Raw genomic sequence first — 27,075 nt, 5'->3', positions numbered from 1 at the left:
GACTTCACCTACAAATCTTCAACACATAGAAATTCTGGTCTTCTATTCCTTTGTCATTAATTCTTCCTCATCCTTTATGCCATCATCCACCATATCCCTCGGGCATGCTGCCTAGTTGTTTCAGTTTCAACTCTTCTCCAGTTGCACAGGCATGTTTTTTCCTTTGATGTGCTAATGGACGGTACTGATTCAATTTTCCATGAAAAATGCCTTCTTCAACTAGAATCAAGTAAATATATGTGTGTGTATGTACAAAAAATAAATAACTATCATCAACGATAAAATCCAAAAAACACAATGGAGAAACATTTCCCAGTAATTTTCAACTGAAGACTATCAAATGACTAGAAAATCAAGAAAAATAATATGTTACCAATAATTAGTTTTTCCTAGAAAGTCTTATTTAGAAATTATTTTACGTGAAACAAATTAAGTTTCAAGAATATTGGATTCTGAGATAGCCAATCCTTCTGAAAGCAACAATACTAACCTCCTCAAGTTATTAGTCATATGCTGAACCTACTCTTGCTTATGTTAGAAAAGCACATTGCTAGGGTAGATAAATAGCCGCTCGTGGACATGATCTCATCATAGGACTCATTCAAAATAGCTGCGGGCACAACTTGTTCCCACTCTGGCTAACAGAAGTAAATGCCAAAGAATCTAGGTGTTGGCATGTAGCCTTCTCTCTCCTATTATTTTCTTCTCTCTGTTCTCAGTCCATTTTCATCACTTAAAATTGGTTGAGTCCCTATCATGTCCTTGTGCTACCGAGTTGTGTTGGATTATTAACAGATTAGTTCTACTTCATGAATATTAGGGAAGACCACATAGCTTATATTTTAAAGTTAAACCTTTGTGTAACTTCTGTCAAGAGCTATGGCTAGGCTGCAATCTGCGATGGCATCAGTAATCTGGCCCAGAGCTTGATATGCAGCAGCACGGTTACAAAAGCAAATAGCTGCAAAAGGCCGAGATTCAACACTGATTGGTACAGCAGCAGTATAATGTTTCACCGCCTCTTCATGCCTTCCACACTGAAAGGCTTCATTCCCTTTATTCTGCAGACAAGACAATAGGGAAAAATTATCATACTCCTTACAGGAAGCTGTACTACGACATTTACAGTCATAGGCAAACAGCAGTATAGGAACAGAAATAAGTCAAGCACAAACAAACTACTACATTAAGTAGAGGCATAGAAGTTTTTATTTTTCTTCTAATAGTTTGCATAAGAAAGTTTCAACCCTGTACAAGAAGGGAGGGGGGGTGGAGGATCAGCCAAAGCTTCATACAATCTCTTTTTGAAGCATGAACCAAAGCTTAGGTAAGCACTGAGACCAGACTCCCCCATAACCCAATTAATGGTTAACAGCACCAGGAACAGCTTTAGTAGTAATTACCCAGTATCGCAACCGTAAATATATTTTGTTAACTCTTAGAAGTTAAGTGTTGAGGGCTTGAATTTATTTTTCAAGCAAGTATCAAAATATTATTTAAATGCTCTCTTTCAATTATTAGTCATGTTTCTATGTTGTATAGGTTGATTTTACCATATCAACTATGTGATGGATCATAACCATATCAATTATCTTCATTTCACTACCATCTTATGAAACATTTCATATGAAGATGGTGTTCGAATTTTATCTCATCATACCCTCACTAGAGGGTTGCATCAAAAAAGGCATCTAGTGTAAAATTTTGTCACATTATTCTTTTGCATGGATTTGTATTGTCAATGTGACTTTTAGAAGTCAATTGACATTATCAATGTTGTGTCACCAATCCTAATTTGGTTACAATAAGGTGCGGTTGATGATGATTATGCACTATTTCAATTATCTTAGAAATGGAAATGGTTAGGAAATCTTTTAGAAGCACAAGGAAAACAGTAAACAAATTGAGAAATATTAGAAAAAATTTGGAGACAGACAATTGAAAATCTATACAAATGCTTGAATAATAGAATATATCCAGGTTGTATACATCCATCTACATGAAGTTGCAAGTAAAAATTCATAAATAAATTCAACTCCCAATAATTTAATGTCTAATAATTTGATATTATAACTACAAGTACCTACAATTTTGAATATGCATAAATTCAAACCAAATAAAATTACAAATAAACAATGTTACTATATAATATAAACAAAATGCTACAAGGTTTTCAAAATGTGGGAGGTCATTAGTAGAACATGGTTAACTTTCTGTCTTAAAACAACCTTAAGGATAATGAATAATAAAAAAACTTAGATTTTAAAAGTTTGACTTGCAAAATAAGATTTACAGAAAAAAAAAAGAAAAAAAAAAAAAAAACTGGGTAGGCTGCTATAGTAGTAGCTTATAATTAGAGTCTAGCTAAAATATTTGTATAAAAAGACTCCTACAAGTAATTTGCAAAACAAGAGAATATGCAGTGACTAGTTTTTCTCTTCTAATTTATCTGTCCTGTATTTCAATTTTTCCTAAATTTCCTAATCTATAATAAAAACAAGACAATGACTTGAAATGTTTCAGTGAGTTTTGGTGTATTACGCAACATATTGAGGTAAACGTTTGAAATTCCAGTTACATCCTATGTTAAGTTTAAAGGTTCCCCACTACGTTTTCTTTAGTCCATCTCCCTCTTTTGCTACAATTCCTCCATTCTCCCACTTGCCTCACAGGTGCATCTAACAGTCTTATTCTCACATGCCTAACAATTTTAATCAATCTTCCACATTTTATCTTATTTTCAGGAAGCATATACCTCCAAATTTGATATTCTGTAGTTGGTTCAAAGGTTGTTCCTCTGTAGCCCGTCATCCCTAAATATTTTAGACAATTCTATTCAAAATTTCTTTCTTTTTTTTTCCATGGTGGGGGGCAGCTTAGCAGTTAACTTCAGCTTAGTTTAAAAAAAACTGCCAAACTATGATAAAAAAAGTGATCTTCCCCTTAAGCACACAAAACACCAAACACCATAACCTTACTGCTCCTTAAGTTACATCAATCATCAAGGCTGCTTCATTAGCTACTATTGAAGCATGTTGATATTGGAGCAAGTTGATTCACTACATATGAAGGATTGCCACAATAAAATGAATATGCCTCTCTGGTAGGATACTTAAATTTTTCTAACATCGAGATAATCATTAGTACAAGGCAAAATTAAAGTACATTCCAGGTAAAATTCTACATGTTCTCACCTAAAACACAATGGTCACAGTATCCATGGCCCAGCTTCTAAATTAAAGGTGTTGGTTTTCTCAAGGAAAAATGTGAACATTTAACTATTTCTACCCTAAAAAAGACTTACCAATCCAAAAGCCTCAAACTAAGGCCCTGAAGTGCTTCAGTCTCAATCAAAAAATAATATAGAAGTGCTCATGGAAATTTTAGGTTTTACCGTGTTAGGGTTGCTCATATTTTTTTGGAATCAAGGGTTGGGATGTATTTGAAGTTTTTTTACGACAATACTTTAGCAACACCGTAGGACAATGTTGTAGTGGGTAATACCAACATTACGTCCCAACTCTTGAGCAGCTGCCAGGTTAGGATACTTTTCTGTTTCTAAATTCTACCATTAAGATTATTAAGTCACAGTTGATCTGATTTGAGGTATAGAAATTATTTTTTAATGAATATTTCAATATCTTCTTCAAGGTTTGCATTCAACTCATCCAAGTTGGTGAATATGGAATAAAAGGGCATTGTGTGATCTTCTGATCTTCTTTCTCGTAATTATTGTTTTTACTTTTTTTCTTCTCTCTATTCCTACTTCTAATATCATTCAAATCTTTCTTTCTATTGCTGCATTTTCCTATAATTGTGCAGTAAAGGACTTCCATAAACAAAAGCTAAAATAATCAGGGAATTGAAAAGCCTTCATCTTCCCATGACACCATTTACCAAATGAATCCAAATTATCTTCCTATCAGTTTTGCAGCAAGCTTTTTGCCTGGTTAGCAATTAAATTTCAGAGATTTCCAATTGTCTTGAATCACACCATGTCTGAACCTCATGATTCAGACCTTGACAAGAGGAGGTAAAGGAATCTCCAAAATACCTTGTGGTGTAAAAGTTCACGAATTGTTACAGCAAATGGAATTGACGATTCCTCAGTACTGCTTCCATACCTAAACAATAAACATTTGACTATCATATTCAAACTGAAGATGAGTATGCTATGTTAGAGTAGGATAAAGGAAGAAATTGTAATTGTATATGATGAAAATTAGGTATACTTTGCTTCAGAAGATCTCAATAGCTCTTGCTTCTCCAGAAAATCAAGAGCCACCTCAAGCTTTCCCAAATGGAAGTAGGACTTAGATATCAGACGCCACCTCCACAGCCTTATAGATGAGTTATTGTATTTGGGTCCACAATCAACTTTGTTGTTATCACCAACTACCATAGAAAAATTCTTTTCAGCAATAACGAGAGTCTGCTCACAGAGTTGAATTACCTCTTCATACCTTTGAAGCTGTTACATTGCCACCATAAATTAGATAAAATGCTGTGAACAAAGTTTCAGATATAAAAAATCAAAGCTTCAAGAAATAAAAATTCATTAACTGATTAAAAGAGATTGAATAATTAAAAAATTTCGTTAGTTGTAGGGAACACACCATGAGAAGAGCCTCTCCCTTCATTTCAAGAAAATTTTCTGAGTAAGGACTCATAGGCAAGACCGAAGAGATTATTTCTAAAGCACTAACTGCTGCACTGGATGTTCTCTGTCGCAAAAGCTCAGCACATTTATTCATGCGGTTGGCCACATTCTGCATTCAGGAAAATTAACTCTTTAGGTGTTTTCATTAGCCAAACAGTAGGTATATATGTATATATATATATATAGAGAGAGAGAGAGAGAGAGAGGAATCCACAAAAGAATGATATGTTTCACTCCATAACAAAATCAGCTACTTGCATAAGGAGAGAAAAAGTCAGTAATTCAAGAAAGAACTATGAAAATTCTATGATCAACCAAACACTAGAGATAAATCATTACCATCATCATCACAAGGCTTAATTCCAATAGGCAGGGCAAGCTACATGAATTCTTGTTCAACAATTATTTATATCCATGGCCATATCTTCTATAAGGCCATTATATCATTGTATCATGCCTAAGGGTTTCCAGCCAAGCTCTTTTTATCTTCCTCAAACACTCTCGTCCCATCAAAAAGCAAGGGTAAGGCTACGTACCAAAACAACCTTCACAAAGTGAAGAGCCTCATGCACTAGGGACACCCTTTTTTTACCACTACCTTTTTCGCTACAAATTTCTTCCATTCCATCCATTCGTTGTCTATTGGTCTTCTTCTCACATACTTCAAATACAAAAAATGCATTTAAAATTAAGATTTTCCATATACAAACTTCTTTTTTAGATTTAAAAGACTCAAGGTACAGTGCTTAAATCTAAAAAAAGGCACAAAAGTAGAAAGAGACAAACTAGAAAATGCTCTACTCTCCAATAACCAAAAAATCCATAGATCTAGTATATTCTAGCAATTTTTTGACACTGAATTATTGATTTTGAAGTTCAAAATGTATTTTCAACTACAGAACATGGATACAAACAGACATATTAATGCAAAACTTGAACCAAAGAAACAAAGTAATCTCAATTACTCAAACCAAATATTATTAATCAATATCATTCATCAAAGGCTGACCTACAATACATTATTAAAGCATTATTTATAGACAACTATTAGATAAAAATCTACTCCAACTAAGATTCCTTGACCCAATCTAATTAAGATTATAAAGATAATTCCAACATAATTAGGATTCTAGGAAATAAAAAAATCAAAAAGAAACTAGGAAACAAATTAAAAATAAATTATCTAATAAAACAATACTAATTTCCCTTTTTACACCTAAAATATTATTTTTCAAATATTTGTTTCTACGATCTTCATCATTCTCCCTCAGTTGAAAAGAACTCAACTCTAACGATTTAGACCGAAGGAACCACTCTAAGAGCTCAAGATCTAAGACTTGAAAATCCTCTTCAGTAATCTAAGTAATATATAAATTTGGTTGATCTTTCCATTTGATAAGAAATCGTCAATAACCACCACCATGGGAAGAAGCCACAATCTCATCGTCAAGCACAAGATCAATCACATCCTTTTGTTGCAGTATGTGTGGGATACAAGGAACTTGGTGGCCTACAAGAACACTAGTAGGCAAGAGAGAAGGCTCAAATGTGCCTCAATAAATAGTTTCGTCTTCTACATTGAAAACATGACTAATATTCATATTATTAGGTAAGTCAACTAAAGAAGCATTAGGTCTAAGTTTTCAAATGATAGGTGATCAGTATATTTTGCACTCTTATTTAGTTGTCCAAACTTAGCATTTAAGTATTCAATGAACATGATTGCTATTCATTTTGGGCTCAATATTATCAATATAAGTACACATCACATGCAAAGCGAACATAGAACAAAAAGAAACCATTTCGGTGCATGATAGGAGTGGAAATAAAACTTGAAGGCATGGTTAGCTATCAACTCGAAATGAGGTGGAGAAAGTGAAAGTGGAACAAGAGCGAAAAGTGGAAGGCGAAGAAGAAAGAAGCTAAGGAAGAAATCTAGTGGCCTACAGCGGTATGCATTCTACTGTAGGATCGCTATAAGAATTAGTTTCTAGAGCTCACAGTCTTACAACGGAATGCATACCGCTTTAGGAATTGTTATCTGGAGCTCACAGGTCTGCAGCAACAAGCATACCGTGATAGGACCGCGATAGAGTTCTGAACTTCAATTCAAAGCACGATTTCGGCCCATCTCCATTTGAATCAATAGGAAACAAGAGTTTTCACTGTGCACGACTTTAATAACCTAAAAAACACTATATAAAGACTTATTCTTGAGGGATTTTGGGAGTTTTTTGGATGGAAGAGAAGCCGACGGAAGATTGAAGAGGTGAAGGAAGGCAACTTGAAGACTATACTCTTAGGTTGTATTTTTCTTTTCTTTCTCAATCTCTGCTATGGATTCCAACTCTTTTCTTTTTCTTTTGATTGTAAGAATGCATTGCTAAGTGTTCTTTCTCAATCTCGGTTTGTTATTTTCTTGTTCATTCGGGTTGATTGTTTGTTATATTCATAATGTCGTTTTGATGTCTCATCACCATTGAAGCGTATTTGTGATTTGTATTGCTTACAAGAGATTCAATATGGATTAGACATGGTAACAAACAACGTAGGATCCTATAATAGATATAACAAGATCCGAGTAATGAACAATTGAATCATAGAAGGACGACGGTGGATTCACAAACCCTAGTGCCTTATCCTTGTGAGTTTTTGAATCAAAGAAATTGTTTTAATTGCATCTTTTATTAGTAAATTAGTTTTCATTGCAATTGAAATCATTGTTAATAGCTATATCAATGTGTGTGTTAGATTAAGGTTAAATCAGTTAGAGTAAACATTAAAAGTTAGTCCTCGTGGGTACGACACTCTATTCATCACTATATTACTTGTCACGATCTGTCCACTTGCGGAATAGAATAGGCGGACAATAGGAAAGGGACTAACTCAATTATGCAATTTCTTGAAGGAATGTTTAGGGAAGTGATAAGGGAAAATACGGACAATGACATAATCACCTTTGTTAAATTCTCAAGCCCTACAATGTACACAAGCAACAAGGTTATAGTCAGCATTATTCATTCTAATTTGAGCATGGATGTGTTGGGCAAAATTTTCAGCAAACTCAAAAATTTTGGCATCCATGGGTAAGAGTACAAGATCAATCATCAATAGGGTGTGAGGGGACTAACCATGAACAATCACAAAAGAACTTTTACCAACAGACCTATTAACTGAGTTATTATAAGCAAATTCAACAATTAGCAAAACCAAGTCTCAATTACCAGGCTTCTCTCCCACAAGACACCTAAGCAAGTCTCCCAAATTATGATTCACAACTTCAATTTGTCCATTAGGCTGGGGACAAAAGGCAGAAGTGAATTTCAAAATTGTCTTTGGTTCAAGCCACTCTCTAATAGCTCGAACTTTCTCAAAATCAACAAATACACCTGGGCAAAAATAATGAAGCCTAAGAAGAGTATATAAGGTGGTAGAAAGGAACACTTCTTAAGGTTAACATATAATTTGGCTACCCGAAGAGTTAGGAAAACTTGTTTGAGGTGGTTGAGATTGGGTACTTGTGTCATAAGTCTCGTGAAGGTATTAAGAGCATTGGATAGGCCAAAGGGCATAACTAACCATTCATATAGTCCATCCTAGGCCTTAAAGGTAGTTTTCCACTCATCTCCAAGCCAGATACAAATTTGATGATACCTGCTATGCAAGTCTCTGAAAACCAACTAGAACCATCTAACATATCCTCCAATCTCGGAATGGGAAATCGGTATTTGATGGTGATTTTGTTAATGACTCTACTGTCCATGCATATTCTCCAAGATCTATCTTCCTTTGGGGTTAAAAGGGTGGGTACAACACAAGGGGTAAGGCTATGTCAAACAAATCCCTTAATCAAAAGGACATTCATTTGTATATGCAATTTAGCTAGCTCTTTTGGGTTCATCCTATAATGGGGAAAATTAGGTAATTAAGACCCAAGAACTAGTTCAATAGCACGTTGGATATCCTCATAGGTGGTAGGTAACAAGAGCTCATTGGGCATGATATTAAAAAATTCTTCTAACATTGACTTTTTATGAGATGGAAACTCCAAACTCTCAAAGGAACTCAAAATGGACTCCTTAGCTACAATGGCTAACCCATATTCACTTTCTTGACAATCTTTTTCAAATGCCTTAGTAGCTATAAGATGGATGTACTTTTTACTTGGGACTAGTGGTGCTTGCTTAGGCTTGGTCATAGTGCCTTTACTAAAAGGTCTAGCAAGGATCAATATGAGTTTATTACCCTTCTAGTTAAAGACATAGGTAGTTTCTCGCCCATAATGAACTACACTCATATCATAAAGCCAAGGGTGACCTAAAAGGATATGGGCAACATCCATAAGCAACACATCATAGAAAATTTCATCTTTGTAGTCACCTAATTGGATAGACAAGGCATCTCTCGATGACTAGAAAAGTTGTGTTAATTCACCCATGCAACTTCAAATGGTTTTGGATGTGGTTCTACCGTAAGGTTGAGTCAAGTAATTCTAGACTTAGAAACCACATTCATGGTGCCGCCCCCATCAATAACTAGTATGCAAGTTCTCTCACCACTCCTAATGCATGTTAGAAAAATACTTGTCCATTTCCATTCATCACCATGGCCACTCTCAGTTAGCACACACCTCACAATGTTGACCTGTTCAACCATATCAAGTTCTTCATCAACCTCTTCCTTTCTATACCTATGGGGTAGACGTGATTGTCTATATTCTTTTTCTAGATTCCTTTCACGAAGTGTGCCTACTCTAGGATTGCCACCTGCGGGTTCTTCAAAGTTTGGGAACCTGTGGTCATGCATAGGTGCTTCATGACGTGTATTTCTTTCTATCGAGGGGTTGCCTAGGTTCTAAAGGAGGCAGTGTCTCATGTGAGTGAGGAATCTTATTGGCAGCAATGTGTATCCCAAGAGTATTGAATGCACCATGCACAAACTCATTAGAATGGGGGAAATCTACAAAATCATCTTTCTTTAGCTTATATAGTATTTTGAGGACCTATGCCATCTATTTAGTAAATGTTCTCATTGTACTCAAATGACTCGAGATTGCTCATTCTAGTTTCAATGGATTTTATGGAATTTTGTAATGACTGAAGATCTTGGTGTGGTGGAAAAAGGTTGTTCACGTTTGTTGGGGGGTCATGGACAAGTAGACAAATAGTAATGGGAGAAGGCCAAAGAGTGATTTAACAAATTAAGTGAATGCTGAGAATACTCAAATCGCAACTTAAATGCAAACAAGAAACTTGCCAGGGCGCACAAAGGAGACTAAGAAATTTAAATTAGACGACAAGGTCAAATAACAAAAAACTACTCGAGATGCAACAAACTAGGTAAAGAATTTCTCTCTCTCTCTCTCTCTCTCTCTTCGTTGGCTGTGAAAGAAAACTAAATGGACCTAGAACAATTTACTAAATATCAATCAAGCTTGTGAAGTGAAGAGTGTGCCTTCAACCAAAGCAAGGTTGAATTTAATTTTGGTTAGATCTAATTATTCCTGCAATAGGTTGGAATTTGCCTAATCAGTAGTTGGGTTCACAGCAAGGTGGGTTGTGTAGTGGCAATGGGGTTGGGCTAGCTAATGGATCATAAGAGAAAACTTTGGGCCAGCCTGAACAAGTAAGTTAAAGGGGCAGGTTGCCAATTTTCAAGGGAGATTTGGGTCCAGTTGCTGGGTTTCAGGGTTAAATAAAACTGGGGTAGGGTTTGGGTTGAGAAATTGGGTCTCTATGATGGGTTGAGAAATTGGGTCTCTGTTAAGGGTCAAGTAAAGAATGGCTTACAATTGGATGAGTAGGCCACGAAGGTTGTGATGTTGTGGTCTTTCGATGAGATAATGGCAAGGTGTTGCAACAGTGAAGGACTTCTGACCAATGGCAGATGAGCATGATGTCCACTTTGTTGATGATAACTAGAGGTTGTGAGGATTCTGGCGAGGTTGTATCTTAGGGTCTTGTCTTCTCCGACAAGGGCTCTGCTAAGTGCAGAAGACTGTCGTCGGCTCTAGACGATGGCCTTGATAGCAGAAAGTTAATGGTGCAGTTTGCTGAAAGCATGAAGAACTTCAACGATGCAGATTTGTGTACTGGAACAAACAATGATGGTTGATGAAGCTAGTTGATTTTCTAATAATATTCCAGAAAATTTTCAGAAAATCCCTAAAACGATTCAGGACTTTTGGCTTTGATACCAAGTGATGAAGAACCCAAACCAAAGAAACGAGCAATCCTAATTACTCAAACCAAATATCATTGGTTAATAGTATTCATTGAAGTCTGACCTACAATACATCACTAAAGGATTATTTATAGACAACTATTAGATAAAAATTTACTCTAACTAAGATTTCTTGACCCAATCTAATTAAAGATTATAAAGATAATCCTAATCTAATTAGGATTTTCAAAAATAAAAGAAATTAAATTAAAAATTGTTGGACGAGATAAGTCATTCAAAGTTAAAAAAAGGGCATAACAAATGGATAGAGGCCAAGGATAAAGAAAGAAGCGCACAGTTTGAAGTTTAAACCAAATAGATAATTCTAAATGTTTAAAGTTTGATCTTGTTCCTATTTTTTGGGAGATAAATTTTCCTAATTTCTAGAGGATAAATAACCTAAATTTTCTCCTCTTTTATAGGATAAAAGTAGGATGTAAGCTGTATATTTTTATCCCCTCATGTTCAATAGAAATCAATCAAGCTTTTGAGGTTCTTAGCAGTGTTCAAAAAGGCAGCCGACACCGTCAAGGCATTAAGCAACCCTTGGCTGCTACAAATTCATGCCAATCGGCATCCTAGGCGTCGAACCCGATTAATCGGGCCCAATCGACGCCTAACCTCCCGAGTGTGACCAAGGCAATGACCGATCAGAGCAGAGGTGGCCGAGAGGACGACAACGTGCGTGAAGATCGACGGTCAGCGGTTGTGATGGCAAGGCAGATTTGAGCTACTTTGGGTTGGCCGCAAACGTGTAACAGAGGTGGCCGACGGAGAGAAGAGGCGGTTGGCAAAAGATTGATTGGACAAAGGCAGTGGCCGCGCAAGAACGGTGGTCGCGTCTTGAACGATGGACAGATGCAGCCAACGAAGGGAAGAACGAGCAACTGCTCTGATACAATGTGAATAAAATAATGTGTATATGCTATCAAAAGTGTATAATACAAAAGAATACATATACAAGTATTTTTAAGTTAATTATACTAATACCCCATACTTATTTTATTTAATAGTATGTATATGAACAATTGTTTTGTGATTTCAGTATGTTTAGTATCAATATTTATGAAGAATGTTAAAAAAAAAAAAAACAGTTTTTCCAGGCCCCACCTAGGAGCTAGGCCCTAGTCTGGTGCCCGACTCGGGCACCAACTAGCGCCTAGCACGTTTCAGAATACTGATTCTTAGCTTGTTTCATGGTATCAAAGCCCTATTCCTATCCTAAACAACATTGAAGTATTGGCTATTTACAAGCTCATGGCCAAAGCCCAACAAAATCCAACCCTAACCAGAGCCTCAGCCACAAGCTCTCCGAGCACCATTCCTCCTCCTCCTCCTCCACCAAATTTTTCCACAAATCCTATTGATAATCACCCTCTACAAATTACTCAACACAAGTTGAATAGGAGTAATTTTAGAGAGTGGTTTCAATCGGTGATGCTGGTGATTAAAGGAAAAGGCAAAGCAAGGTACCTAACTAGTTTTGTCCCCCCTCCACCAACACCTGCAACCACTTACTTAGGGCATTTGGGAGGTGGAAAACTCAACTATCATGGCATGGTTAATAAATTCTATGGAGCCGAGAATTGGCAAAACATACCTCTTTTACAAGACAACAAAGAAGATATGGGATTCAGTCCAAGAGATGTACTTAGACTTGGAAAAATCCTCCCAATGTCTTGAAATTAAATCAGCCATTAGAACATCCAAACAAGATAATCTCAATGTTATTGAATATTTTAACATTTTGGTGGAATTATGGCATGAAATGGACATGTTTTATATTGTCAGTTAGGAATCCCCAACTGATAGTAACAAATACAATAAGATGATAGAAAAGAATCATATTTTTTATTTTCTACATGGCCTTGACATTGAATTAGATGAAGTTTGGGGAAGGATTTTGGGTACAAAGCCCATACCATCCCTTAGAGAAGTATTTTGCACAAGTAAGGAGAGAAAAAGGCAGACGGAAGGTAATGCTTCAGCAACTAAATGATCCTATCCTAAACCATCAAAATTCGGTTCTTGCTACTGTCAAACAGGGGGAGATCTTATCAAAGAATCAAGGAAAGGAAAAATTGTGGTGTGACCATTGTAAAAAACTCTACCACACAAAGGAGACATGTTAGAAGATTCATGGAAAACTAGCTAGTTGGAAGCCACAAATCAGAAAGGAAATCCCAAGATCAGCCTATGCTGCTGTAGTTTCTACTCAAACCAGAAATAGCACAAACTTGAACCTCTCCGAAGAGCAGATTCAAGCCTTATATAGGCTGCTTAATCAAGGTATCACTTCATCAAGTTCTCCTAATCCTTAGACCACAACATCCATAGCCTTGCAAGGTAATTCTCAATACTACTCCCTAATTTCAAAAGGGCTTCCTAAGAATGTGTGGATAGTAGATACTAGTGCATCGGATCATATGTCAAATTCTGTAAATTTAGGCTACGTTCTCTTTGTTGTTTTCAACCCATTTTGAGTTTTCAGTTTTTCAAAACACTAAAAACGCATTTACTTTACTATTTTCAAAAACGCATTTTCGAAAATAAGAAAAAAAAATTGTAAAGAAAACCCACAACAACATTTTGTTGTTGTAGGTGTTTTCAGCCAAAACACGCTAAAAACACCCAAAACGCTGAAAACGCCTAGCCAACGCCCCCCCCCCCCCCCAAAAAAAAAAAAAACTCACACAAACCTAGCATCTCTCCTCTCTTCTCTTCCTTTGATCGTCGACTGCCACTGCCACTACCATCGATCGCGCCCACCACCGCGACCATCGTCGTCGACTACACCCACCACTAGCGGTGCAAGCTATTGTCAACCGCCCCCCATTGCTCTCTTGTTGGTTTTTTCTCCTCTCTTCTCTTCTCTTCCTTCTCTTGATGGTTTTTGGCTATGTTAGTCAATGGACCCTTGGGTGTCGAGTGGTTGTCTCTGATCGCCAAAAACCACCAACCACGATGGCCAATGGCTACTGGCAGTGCGTATATAGGTGGGTGGGTCGAACGTTTAAACTTAGATCTAAGGAGATTTGGTCGTTGGATCTTGCTGATTTTTGGTATGTTGGTCAATAAGCCCTTGGGTGTCAGGTGGTTGCCTTTGATCACCGGAAACCACCGATCATTGTAGCCGGTGGCGACTAGCAATGCGTATATAGGCAGGTAGATCGAACGTTTAAGCTTAGATCAAGGGAGATTTGGCTGTTGGATCTTGCTAGTTTTTGGGTATATTGGTCGATGGGCCCTTGGGTGTCAAGTGGTTGCCTCTAATCACCAGAAACCACTGGCTACGGTGGCCGATGGAAACTGGCAGTGCATTTTTCACTTATGGTCGAAAATTAAAAATTAGATCTATGAAAATCCAGCTGTTAAATCTAGCTCATTTTCATGTATGTTAACCTCATTGACTTAGAGTTTCTAATGGTAGGCTCTAATCGTGTAAATCTCCGACTGACAGTGGTCACCGACGATGGAGAAGATGCAGAGCGCCGAAGAATAAGATTAGAGAAAAAAGAAGAAAAATTTATTATTAAATTTTGAAAATAAAATTATATATTAATTTAAAAAAAATTAAAATGTAATATATCTATATTAAAATTAAAAATATAGGATAACATATAGTATATTATTAAGTGCATAATTTAATATAAATTATTGTTAAGATGTATGCTAGTAATTTATTAATCAAATTTATTGTTTTATTTTAATAATAGAATTTCATTAAAAAGAGTTAATTTTATTATTTAATAATTAAATTCATTGAATAAAATATCATGATGACAAAAAAGAAACAGTTTTTCAAAATTTCAAAGTAAACGCATTTTCTATTTTAAGAAACAATTTTTTAGAATGACAAAAAAAAAAAACTCGTTTTCAAAAATCTCAAAACACAAAACTAAAAATGAATTCAAAACTCAAAATTGAAACGCGAAGAAAACACCACCTTAATGACTGAATATACCCCTTGTGACTCCTCTATTGATATCTCTATGGCTGATAGCACAACCTCCCCTGCCTTGGGACTTGGAACAGTATGTGTTTCACAACTAAGGCTAAAATATGTCCTACATGTGTTAGGATTACAATGCAATCTACTATCAGTCAATAGGGTAACCAAGGATATAAGCTGCAGTGTAACATTTTTCCCATCCTATTGTTTATTTCAGGATCAAACATCGAGGAGGATGATTGGTAGTGCTAAGGCTAGGGATGGCCTTTACTATATGGCAGAGGATTTTCCCAATTCTTCTACAAATAAAGTTGTTCTAAATGTAACAACTAATGCCAAAGTCTTGTTATGGCACAAATGTTTAGGACACCCTAGTTTTCCTTACCTAAAATCCTTGTATCCTGAAATTTTCATCAATAAAGAACAAATTTTTCATGTGAACATGCACTCTTGTAAAACAGCCTAGATCTCACCACTTTATTCAGCCCTCTAAACCATTCCATTTGATACATAGTGATATTTGGGGCCCTTCTAAATACCCTAATATCACTGGTTCCAGATAATTTATAACATTCATTGATGACCATTCTAGACCTTGTTGGGTATACCTAATGAAGGAAAAATAAGAAGTTAGCAGCATTTTCAAAAGATTTCACAAATTCATTTTGAATATGTTCTGAACTTCTATTCATATCCTTCGAATTGATAATGGCCGAAAATATGTTTCTCATGACTTCACTAACTACTTGTCCGAACATGGTATTTTTCATCAAAGCTCATGTTGGGATGGCTGAAAGAAAAAATAGACACCTCCTAGATATGGCCAGAGCTATGATGTTTACTACCAATGTTCCTCATTCCTAGTGGGGGGAAGTTGTTCTTACAGCTACCTATTTGATCAATCATCTCCCATCTAAAACCTTGCAATACCAAACTCCTCTCAGCATCCTTCGTGATATATATCCAAATGCTCCCTTTCTTTCTTCAATTGATCCTTTGATATTTGGATGCATTGTGTATGTTCACAACAATAGTCTCTCTCAGACCAAATTAAACCCCAAGGCTCTCAAGTGTATCTTTATTGGGTATTCGCCGTCCCATAAAAGATACAAGAGCTATTGTCCTACAAACAAAAAATTCTTTGTGTCCATCGATGTCACCCTCCATTAGGATCTTCCATTTTATCAACCTAATGCTTCTTGAGAGGTAACTAATGAACCCAATAGGGATCCTCTCATTTCCCATCCCCTCTTAATCCTACACTGCCAATATGTTCTCAAGGAGGAGCATCCTCAGCATCAACTCTTGACAACACACTAGCAAACCCTCTTCTTTCTAATTCCTCTAATCTTTGCTCCTAATTCTCCTTTTGACTCTCATATTACCTCTAAACCTGAGATGACAGTTTTTATCCCTCAATATTCCCCAAATTCAACAGCCAACGACCCTCTGCTTGTCTACTCCAAACAACCTAAAGGACATTAGGAATCTCAACATAGTCAACCATCACTTCCAGAGGCTAGTCCATCAAAGGATATTGTTGTTCACAAGCACTGACAACAATACTATAAGGGGGGATGATATGAATTGGGCTGTTCCTATAGCTCTACAAAAAGGGGTAAGATCATGCGTCAAGTACCCTATTTCTAACCATTTGACTTATACAAAATTGTCTCCTCAGTTCAGAGGATTTGTTGCAAAAATTGACAACATTGAAATTCCAAAAAATATTCAAAGTGCTATGAATGATCCTAAGTGGAAGGTTGTTGTTATGGAAGAAATAATTGCCCTAGTTGGAAATGATACTTAGGATATCGTGAAACTGCCTCCAAACAAGAAGGTAGTTGGATGTAAGTGGGTATTTACTATGAAACATATACAGATGGGAGTGTTGAAAGATATAAGGCTAGATTGGTGGCCCAAGAGTTTACATAAACCTATGGGATTGACTATGAGGAGACTTTTACTCCCGTTGCTAAGCTTAATTCCATTTGAGTATTACTCTCTATTGCTATTAATTTAGAGTGGCCCCTATTCCAATTTGACATTAAAAATGCATTTATTAATGGTGATTTGGATGAGGAAATATATGTGAAGATCTCCCCAAGGTTTGAGCATGAAGTTGACAATGGAAATGTTTGTAAACTTAAAAGGTCTCTATATGGTTTAAAGCAATCTCCAAGGGTTTGGTTTAAGAAATTCAACATGACCCTAAACCGATTAGGGTATAAACAAGGACAAGAAGACCATACCTTGTTTATAAAACCCATAGCAAATGGAAAGAAATTCATACTAATTGTTTGTGTTGATGATATTATTGTGACAAGGGATGGTATGCAGGATATTAAAAACTTGAAGAAGTAATTGAAGGCTGAATTTGAAGTTAAGACCTAGGGACCATTAGATATTTCTTAGGAATGGAGGTGACTCAGAGCAAAGAAGGCCTATTCATTTCACAAAGGAAGTATGCACTTGATTTGCTGAAAGATATAGGAATGTTAGCATGCAGACTTGCTGGGACTCCCTTAGAAAAGGCTGGAAGGTTGAAGAAAAAGATAATGATACACCTGTAGAAAAAAAAAGGTACCAAAGGTTGGTTGGAAAGCTGATTTATTTGTCACTTACTAAGCCATACATAGCCTATGCAGTGAGTGTAATTAGTCAATATATGCATTCTCCTACTCAAAGGCATATGAATGTTGTGTTTCATGTTCTAAGATATCTCAAAGGGACACCTGGAAAAGGTTTAATGTTCCAGAAAACTAAGGAAAGGGGAATTAAAGGCTTTGTTTATGCAGATTGGGTAGGGTCACGTGAGGACATTCGGTCAACTTCTAGTTATTGTACCAAGCTATGGAGAAATGTGGTCACATGGAGAAGCAAGAAACAATCAATGGTTGCTCGCAGTAGTGTTGAAGCATAATTCCGAGCCATAGCTCAAGGAATCTGTGAGGTGATTTGGTTAAAAAGACTAATGGAAGACTTGATAATACCTTTATCTCAACCAACAAAGGTATACAGTGATAGTAAATTAGCTATTAGCATTGTGAAAAATTCAGTTCAACATAATCGGATAAAGCATGTGAGAATAAATCAAAGTTTTATAAAAAGGGAGATTGAGGAAGGAGGGATTAGTTTATCCTATATTCCCACCACTAATCAAGTAGCTGATGTATTCACAAAAGTTGTGACTAGACTAGGGTTTAAGACATTAATTGGTAAACTAGGAATGACTTATATCTATTCTCCAACTTGAGGGAGAGCGTTGGACAAGATTAGAAGATTCAAAGTAAAAAATGGAGCATAACAGATGGATAGAGGCCGAGGATAAAGGAAAAAGCACATGATTTGAAGTTTAAATCAGATAGATAATTCTAAAAGTTTAAAATTTGATCTTGTTCCTATTTTTTAGGAGATAAATCTTCTTAGTTTCTAGGGGATAAATAACTTAAATTTTCTCCTCCTTTATAAGAGAAAAAGTAGGATGTAAGCTGTATATATTTCTCTCCTCGTGTTCAATAGAAATCAATCAAGCTTTTGAGGTTTTTAGCTTGTTTCAAAAATAAATAAACTGATAAAAATTAATTTCCCTTTTTATGCCCAAAATATTTGTTCCTACGATCTTCATCACATACACAACAAGAAACAAACACCTCAAGAAGGTAATTTTCAAGATAATTAGGATACAGCATGACAAGGACCCCATTGAATAAATTAAGTAATACGCCTTGTATATCAACATGAAAATAAGTCAAATTCTATATAATGTAAAATAAGGATGATTACCAAGGTCACCCAGGTTTCCCCTTCTTAACTAGCCAAAAATAAATAAGGTCGATTGAAAAACTTAGCATATATATTAGAAAACTCTACTTATAAAAGTTAGGAACTTGGATAATTGAACTCCAAAAAACTTGGAGGACTAACAATCATAAATCCGCATTGTTCTTGTAAAGCTATTTTTGAATGTATTCTTTTTTTTTTTCTTTTCTTAAACTTATACTGTGGTTCTTGTTTGTCTAATTCATTCAAGATTGTGCAACTGCACTTGAGGCTAGCTTTGGTAGTAATGGTGAGGTGCTCCTTTTGACAGGAAACATATCACTAGTTTGAGTTTCAGAAGCAATTTCTTTATAAAACAAGGGCAAGGCTGCATACAAAAAACCCTCCCTAACCCTCACAAAGTGGGGAGCTCGTATATTAAGGGCACCCATTTTTTAAACTACTTCCCCAAGTATTTGTAAATTGTCGACTTAAATATTTGACAAATGGAATACCATGTTGGACAGGTACCATTTGGAAGAGTAGTCCTTCATTTTTGGCATCCACATAGGCAAGCTTCTTATAATAGTGTACAAATTGTCAAACAATTAATATATGATTTATGAGAAACCAAAACAAGCAAAGGTTAAAGCCCAAATGTGGTACCTGAGCCTTTTGTTGACCATTGGCTGCTTCTATTATAACTCTACGATCCAAACAGACATCATTCTCTGACTGTAAGCATTTGCTAAAATATCGGAGTGCATCTTCAACTTCCCCCAATGCAAGATGGCAACTAGAAATCATCAAAAACAACACAACAAATTAAAAAAACAATAAAATTGGATCAAACCAAAAAGAAAAACACCTGATTTTATATAAAATCTCTTGCTATGGCAGCAACTTCTTTTGGTAAGCTCAATGGATGGAACACCAAAAAGCAATCTATAAAACAATTGGAGGAAATATAAAAACCAGACAGCTATAGAATGGATTATCTCACCAACTAAAAAAGTATCAGCATCCTGCACAGGGGAACACATTTGAAAGTGCAAAGACACAATTGCTTGGTGTAAACTCGAATGGTTCTCCAAGCAACACGTACAAAAGCACAGTTTCATCCCATAGCTAGCAGTAAGCGGCAAAGCTCAATGCCAGGGGCAAACTCATAACATGGGGTGCAATTGACTTCACAAAATGTAAGATGACAAAAGCCACAAGCAAACACGTATACAAAGTTTGTTTATATTGTAAGACTGGAGAACTATCACATCCGTGTGCATGATATCTTAACCCCAACGTCCCCAACACAGATTATATTAACTGGGTGTGTGATATTCTGTACTGCTATTTCTGAGAATTCAGTGCCTTATGTGATATACTAGATTTCATTTTTAATGAGTTACTCATAATTTGTTAAGCCTGCATTTGGTTGAGCACAAGAATTAAGTTGAAAATACCTTTAGACTTTGCCAAACAAAGACCTTAATCTTGTTACCCTTAACACCAAGCTATACGCTCTTGTATATGTTTGTTCTTCAATTGTCTGGTCATGAGGACAGAGAGTGAAGAGCCATTTAAATACAGCTAGCTGACAATAAGAGGAGGGAAAGAAACTAAGAAAAGAGGAGGGGCAGCACTTCGGATATGTAGACACTTGAATTTTCATTTTCAAACATGAGGTGGCATCAAAGATATCATTTCCCATATTCCTTCCATGCATTTAGCTTGTATGCAAACCTTATGTGGTCGGACACAGATCGCTTTTGGAGCTCTGAAAAGGATCGCTCCAAATCATGCTTTATTCCATGTCTTGATGATGCACACTGCACTCGGTCAGCCAAATTGGCGAGAATTGGGAAGGGAATTAGGGAGAAATGAAGGGGAATGCAGGGAGAGAGAGTAGAACAGAGAATGAGAGAGGGAAGGATCGAGAGAAGAGAGAGAGAATTTGGAGTGGGAAAATAGATTTATCTCAAATGTATTCTTTGACGCCTTTGAATTAGCAGGATCAGTTGTTATATACTGATCCTAGCCATAGTTGTTAAATCGAGATTCGAATCGAGAATCGAAATGCTTATTTTATGAATCGTGAATCGAGAATCGAATCGAATCGTAAGATTCGGTACACATTCTCAATTTCAATTATAAATAATATATATCTATAGAAAATAAATAATGTGCCCACCATGATCAATTCTTTTAAATATAAATAGATAAATAAACTTCTAAATATATTTGCTAAGTTTAAAATTATACCAAAAGGCAAAAGTATATTTATGTTGTCTTTAAATTCAAATTGCACCAAACCAAGCCACTTTCAAAATAACAAGCTAGAAAAAAAAAAAAAAAAAAAACCTATAACTATAAGGTTACTAATAAACTCCATTGTCCATAATCTTCACTAGTTATCAAAAATCTTCATTTTCAAGTTCAAGAGCATTATCATTTTCATCATCTTCTTTGTTTTCAAAGATAGCCAAATCGAACGAATATTTGATTAAAGCACACATGCAGATGAAGTCGCACGAATTGGATGAATCGGACGAATCGTGCTATTCATGCGATTCACGGTCGATTCATCCGATTCATAGTTGATTCTAAGGGATTTTCGATTCACTCTATAAATTCGACTCGATTTCTATATGAATCGAGTCGAATCGTACGATTCGAATCGTGAATCGTACGATTCTAAGGGATTTTAGATTCACCCTATAGATTCGACTCGATTTCTATATGAATCGAGTCGAATCGTGCGATTCGAATCGTGAATCGTAAGATTCTAACAACTGTGATCCTAGCCACTAAGAATGGCGCCAAAAGGCCACCAAATTCAAATGGGTACAACTGCTTAAGCTACCATCTAGGTACAATCAATCACAGCCATAACTACCAATACAGCGTATAACCCCCCTGTAGTAGTAGGTACATGACATAGTATCCTAAACACCTTCTGAAAATTCCAAATTTTGACCAACCTAGGAGCCTTGTTTTAATCTGAACTTTTGAAATGTTAAAAATAGACTCCTGAACAAAAATATTTATTTATTTCATGGAAAATGGCCTTGTGTGCTATCTTCAGTAACTCTTCAAATTTGGGCCCCCTACAGGACTTAGTCCACAAAAACCAAGCAGTTAGCACAAGAACAGCACCTGTCCCTGTTCAAACAGCACCTTCAAGTGTGCTTGCCATTTTAGTTTTACCCTCATACTTCACCCACTACCTGGGAATTCTGAACCACTCAGATTCTGCTCACTCCTATCTTTCTTGGGGGGGCATCAACTAGTTGAGTGAACAAAATTGCTAAGCTGTCTTAGATGGTGGTATAGCTAGGCTCCCAGTTATTTTTGGAAGTGTAGCCGTGTACACACCTTTTAGTTACCTATATTTTGGCAAGACTTAAACCTGGACATGTATCTTATGTTGGTTGTATGGTATCTTTTGGAGTCACTAGTTTTGTAATGGCTTATTTACTCACAGTATATGAGATTTGAGGGAGTTCTTTCCTAGCCTTTAATCCAAACTTTTCTCATCTACCAACACTAAAAGGTAAAAAAAAAGCCAAACATATATTAGTAATTCAGTACATAACTGGATAAGATGATTGATGTATCAACTAGGCATGAAAGATGGGCAAGAATAACTTCTCAATTTCTGAAGCTGTTCCGGTTGTTTTATGATACACTTAAAAGTAAAAGCATAGATTCTGGTTATATACAGATATGCCTAAAAATAAAGCACATGTTAACTAGTCAATATTTATTGAAAAACAAATTATATGCAAAAGAAGGTCAAATTATAGGAAAGTAACACTTTTAGGTGTCAAAACAACCATAAACTCTATGAAAAAATTAAGACATGGTCTCATATTTTGGAGAAATCACAAAACTGCTCGCTCTGAAAGAAGAAAATCAAAACAAAAAAATCTTATAGGATCTGTCACAATGTCTCTTTTAGCAGACTAAATTTCCACTACGCATCAAGAACGGATAATTTTCCCTATAACACACCTCTGTTTAAGTGGATACCAAGGATGAGAATCAACAGGAAGGTTGTGTCGCACAGAGTACACTATTCCAGGCACACTTTTCTTGCTCAGCAACCAACAGAAATGCCATCAAAGTTGAAAACTTTTAGTTCCCATTACTCTGAGTCTACACAAACGTAGTCATTCCAAGATCTTTTGGAGCAAGGAACTCTTCTATCCACCTTATTAGTAGGGCATTCAATGTCAAACATAGCATCAGCAGCATTTTGCCTCAGGTGGTAATCAAGAACCAACAAATGAGAATATAAGAGGGATCCCATGGTTAGAAACAAGTTATAACGGACATCTTTTTGTAGTAAAGTACCAGGGAACACAATTTTAAAATGTTTCTGCATGGTCCCATCTCCCAAAAGCAAGTGTGATTCTTCTGACTCCAGTCTCAAAGTCAACAAGGTAGACTTCATTTTCCAACTGAAAATATGATTCTTCTAAATCTTATCTCAAAGCCACCCTACCCCCAATTTGGTTGAACTCCATCTAACCATTCTGAACTCGAGATTTTTTTCCATCCTGGTTTACATCAATCCTGATGGAAAACCCAAACTAATAGCCAAGGACTCCAGTTTTATTGATGAGGCAGGAGTCTCACAAGAAGTATCATACTTGCTCCTCTCTGCGGTAGATCCCCGCATGGTTTAGATATTTAAGATAACAGTAAGAAATACAGTTTTTGAGATATCTGCCTGCTAAAGCCAGTTCCTATTACATATACAGGACTTGATACGATATATATATAGATATAGATATATATATATATATAGAGAGAGAGAGAGAGAGAAAATTCAATCATGCAGGCCCACAATCATCCCATCATCAGCTGAACTGAACATAAACAAATTGGCACAAAATCCAGAACTAGTAATACTGAATATAGAAAATATGCAAACATGCATTAATAGGAAATATTGCATACACAATAAGGGCACAAAATAAGGCCTTACTTTGCAGCTCTAATTTGGACTTTGTGAAAGTTGGGATTTAGTGCAGCAGCCATCATACAGTCACCTAAGGCTTCTCTCATCCTTCCACAAGACATCCTTGCTGCAGCACGGTTGCTATAACAGAGCACAAGAGGCTCAATGCACCATTCTGATGCCTTGCTATGAGGGACTGAATCTATACCCTTTGTATAAAATTCCTCAGCTTTTGACATATTTCCTTTCTCATAAGCTTGATTTCCCCTGGTAAAAATCATTTTCTTTCAACATGAGTAACAACTGATGATATCTAAAGTACAAGATATGATAATAAATCATAGCATCAAAACCAAGTTGGTAATGAAACCAATTGGGGTGGGGGGGGGAGAGAGGGGGGGCGTTGTGGGCAGTCTCAGAAGCAGATAAACTATCATGATATGATACAAGAAGTACCTAATTCGCCACTTCTCACAGGCTTCCTCAGTAACAGCAAAGGACCCCTGCTTTTCATTTTCTTCATCCCCTTTAAATTTATTCTTCCCCTTCGTTTCAGAATTAAACATATTCCTTTCATTATCCTTTACCTGATTAACATGCAAAAAATTGCTTCCAAGAGGTGAAAAATGGATGGAGGAAGATGCAGTATCATTTTTCCTACTTGTACAATTCGGACGGCAACCAACTCTCATCCTATACTTTTTTCGGTTTTGACGATTTGTTGCTGAAAGTTTTTCTTGTTCAGAAGATGCAGAGAAGGTAAAATTTCTCTGACCAACATCCTCCGTAGTTGAGGCAACACTAAATTGCTTTTTAGACAAAGTTTCTTCCCTGTTCATGCTTGAACTGACACCAACACCACCACTGCTACTGCTGAACTGTTCATCTTTGGAACTAGTGCACTTCGTTTCAACTTCTTCTAAAGGAGAATCAGAAGAACATCTTTCACAATCATTCTCAAGAACATCTTTCTGCTCATTCTTTTTCTCACTTTCACTGATATTAGCTGCCAAATAATCATCTTTTACATCTGCTGAACTTCTGGGCTCTTTGGTGGAAGGTGCGTGGTTGTCTTGCTGATATGGAGAAAAATCCATCGGTGAACTGCAGCCAGGAGACTCAAGGTTTTGCTGGAATCCTTGTTTTGACACACAATTTTGCCTCAACTGCTGCTGAACTGGAATAGCCCGCCTCAACTTTCCTCTTACCTTCTTCCATCTCTTGGATCTAGATTTTTCACCAAACTCCAACTTTTTGTTTAACTCAGGATATAGATTCACTGAAAATGAACAAGACGTATCCCCAGCTGGTGTTCTAAAGTCTGTAGCGGATGCCTCTACTCCAAATGTTGTGGCTGTGAAGTTAAATTTATCAATATTTTCAGATCTGCCCACGGGCGCTGCTTCAAAACCAGGCCGGCTTGATGAAAATAAAGACTGATTCATGACTTTTCCCATTAAAGGATCATTGTTAAGTAGATCCTGAGGTCCGCTTGAACTTTTATTTACCCCTGCCTGAAAAGTAAATGGTTTTGGAGTAGAATCTTTACTGCTTCCGAATACAAATAGATTATCATCAATGGCTTGAACATTTATTCCATCAACCTCTTCATCTGCGTTGTCATTCCCAGGACCTTGCAAATTTGCATCCTTGACTTGATCATAAGAAGTATTTCCCTGATTTCCAATACTAGAACCCTGGGACTTCTGATTCTGTCCAAATACAAACACATGATTGGAACTGCCAGGAGTGTTAATATTAGCATCCTTAGAGCTATCAGAACAATGAATCTTTTCACAATTATTAAGGGTCAATTTCCTCATATCATCTGAAAGTTTGCATGCTGTGCTTGTCCCAGAAGCACTGGTGGTGCTAACACTGGCAGCAAACACAAAAGTGAGTTTCTTATTTACAACAGAATCCAAGTTATCAGTAGTAGCAGGGTTTGCAAAGTCAGCATAATTTTCAGAATCTCCACCGTTCACTTCGTTCATCTCCCCGCTGAGTTTAGTGATCTCATTGAAAGTGATTTTTTTCTCTCTGCTACTTCCAAACTTAAAAACATCAGTAACTTTTACTTTATGAAGCTCTGATTCGGCATCTTCTGTCATTTTTCTTCCATCCTCAAACTCCAATTTCGCAGCACTCAGATTGGATAAAACCTCATTTTTTAATTTCATACACTCGTCGGAGTGCAGTTGTCTTGCACTCTCGTCTGGTGCTCTCTGTTCTGGATTTCTATCTAAAGCTGAATAATTATTATTAGCAGCAAACACAAAACCAGTATCATTGAATTTCCCAAGCTCGTCAGAACCTGATTGATGCACGCTTCCACTGGATTGTTTCTTTTCAGGTACCAAAGTCGCCCTTGAACAACTCGAGTTACGACCAAACACAAAACCAATCTTGTCGAGCTCTTCCGAATTAACAGCCCCAGACCTTCCATAGCTTTCACAACGCTTCTCATTTTCCAATTTCGAATTGAGAAAGGAACTACAGCCGCTGGTATTAGCACCAAACTGGAATCCCTTGTTTTCAAATTTCCTGCACTCACTGCCACCACACCGCCCACTAGATTCCTCATGTTTTGGAAATGAATTTGAATCCAAATTCGGCTCACTAACTTTCAGCACCCCGTCGGCACAAGATCGTCCAAAATTTCCGGTCAACGGATTCTTCTCGGAATCTTTACCAAACACAAAACCGACATTATCGCTTTTCCCAACCTTGTCATCCGCGATTGAAGCATTGCACCCATTTGACGCCCTACTAGCACCACTACCAACTTGATTGAAATTCTCTGAAGCAACAGACTGAAAAGGATTCAATCCCGGGGCGTTAGACGGTGGCACTGGTGTAGACTTGCACTGCTGTCTCCTCACCTTCACAAGCCTCGGCTTGGAACGGCCACGAGAACTGGAACCGTTGGTGGCAATCTCCGAACCTCTGTCCATCTGCGTCGAAGCAAGACGGGCCTTGTCAAGATTGTTCCCCGAAAATCCGCCGAATTCGGAAGGAAATGGCTGGTTAGGGCTAGGGTTCCAAAAGGGAAATAGCTGTTGTCGCTGAGATTCCATTTGTACTGGGGGACAGCTAAATGGAGATCGGGAATCCAAAGCAGCCAGTGACATTACCCGTCGGTGAGACAGAGAGGATCGTCAACCGGCGGGCGTGTCGGTGCCGGAGAGAATGGCGATTGCCTTAATGCTTTATTAGATTTGTATTATATTTGCTTAGTTCCGAAGTAAAGAGCCCAAGGGACTGAGAGGCGTTTGGGACCGCCTTTGACCTGGGGTTTGAACTTTAGGGACCAGTTTGCAATTGGCCAGGAGTGAAGTGGGGTTCATCTCTCTTCCAATGGCAGTCCGCCACGACGAGCATCCCACCCCCACATAATTTCAGAAAGAAAATATAATATAATATAATTTTTTATTTTATTTTAATTTTTTTGTAAGGAAAATATACTACTGTTCCTATTTTTGGGATTTTTTTTATTTTATTTGTCAGGCTAACGAT

General features: G+C 36.8%; 1 protein-coding gene across 1 annotated transcript in view; it reads right to left on the bottom strand.

Annotated features, from left to right (window-relative positions):
- Positions 1-26,812, bottom strand: part of LOC127789991 (uncharacterized) — a 33,422-nt gene extending 6,610 nt beyond the window's left edge. The window contains exons 1-7 of the mRNA XM_052319179.1: positions 24,016-26,812; positions 23,587-23,826; positions 19,263-19,392; positions 4,617-4,769; positions 4,233-4,471; positions 4,055-4,124; positions 855-1,061 (exon numbers count right to left, since the gene is read on the bottom strand). Of these exons, the coding sequence (XP_052175139.1) occupies positions 855-1,061; positions 4,055-4,124; positions 4,233-4,471; positions 4,617-4,769; positions 19,263-19,392; positions 23,587-23,826; positions 24,016-26,690 (3,714 nt within the window). The 5' untranslated portion in view covers positions 26,691-26,812. The remainder of the gene's footprint in view (positions 1-854; positions 1,062-4,054; positions 4,125-4,232; positions 4,472-4,616; positions 4,770-19,262; positions 19,393-23,586; positions 23,827-24,015) is intronic.
- Between the last annotated feature and the right edge of the window lie 263 nt (positions 26,813-27,075).

This window comes from Diospyros lotus, chromosome 14 (assembly GCF_014633365.1).
Source record: "Diospyros lotus cultivar Yz01 chromosome 14, ASM1463336v1, whole genome shotgun sequence".
NCBI lineage: Eukaryota > Viridiplantae > Streptophyta > Magnoliopsida > Ericales > Ebenaceae > Diospyros > Diospyros lotus.
This window is presented reverse-complemented; position numbering and strand designations above follow the sequence as displayed.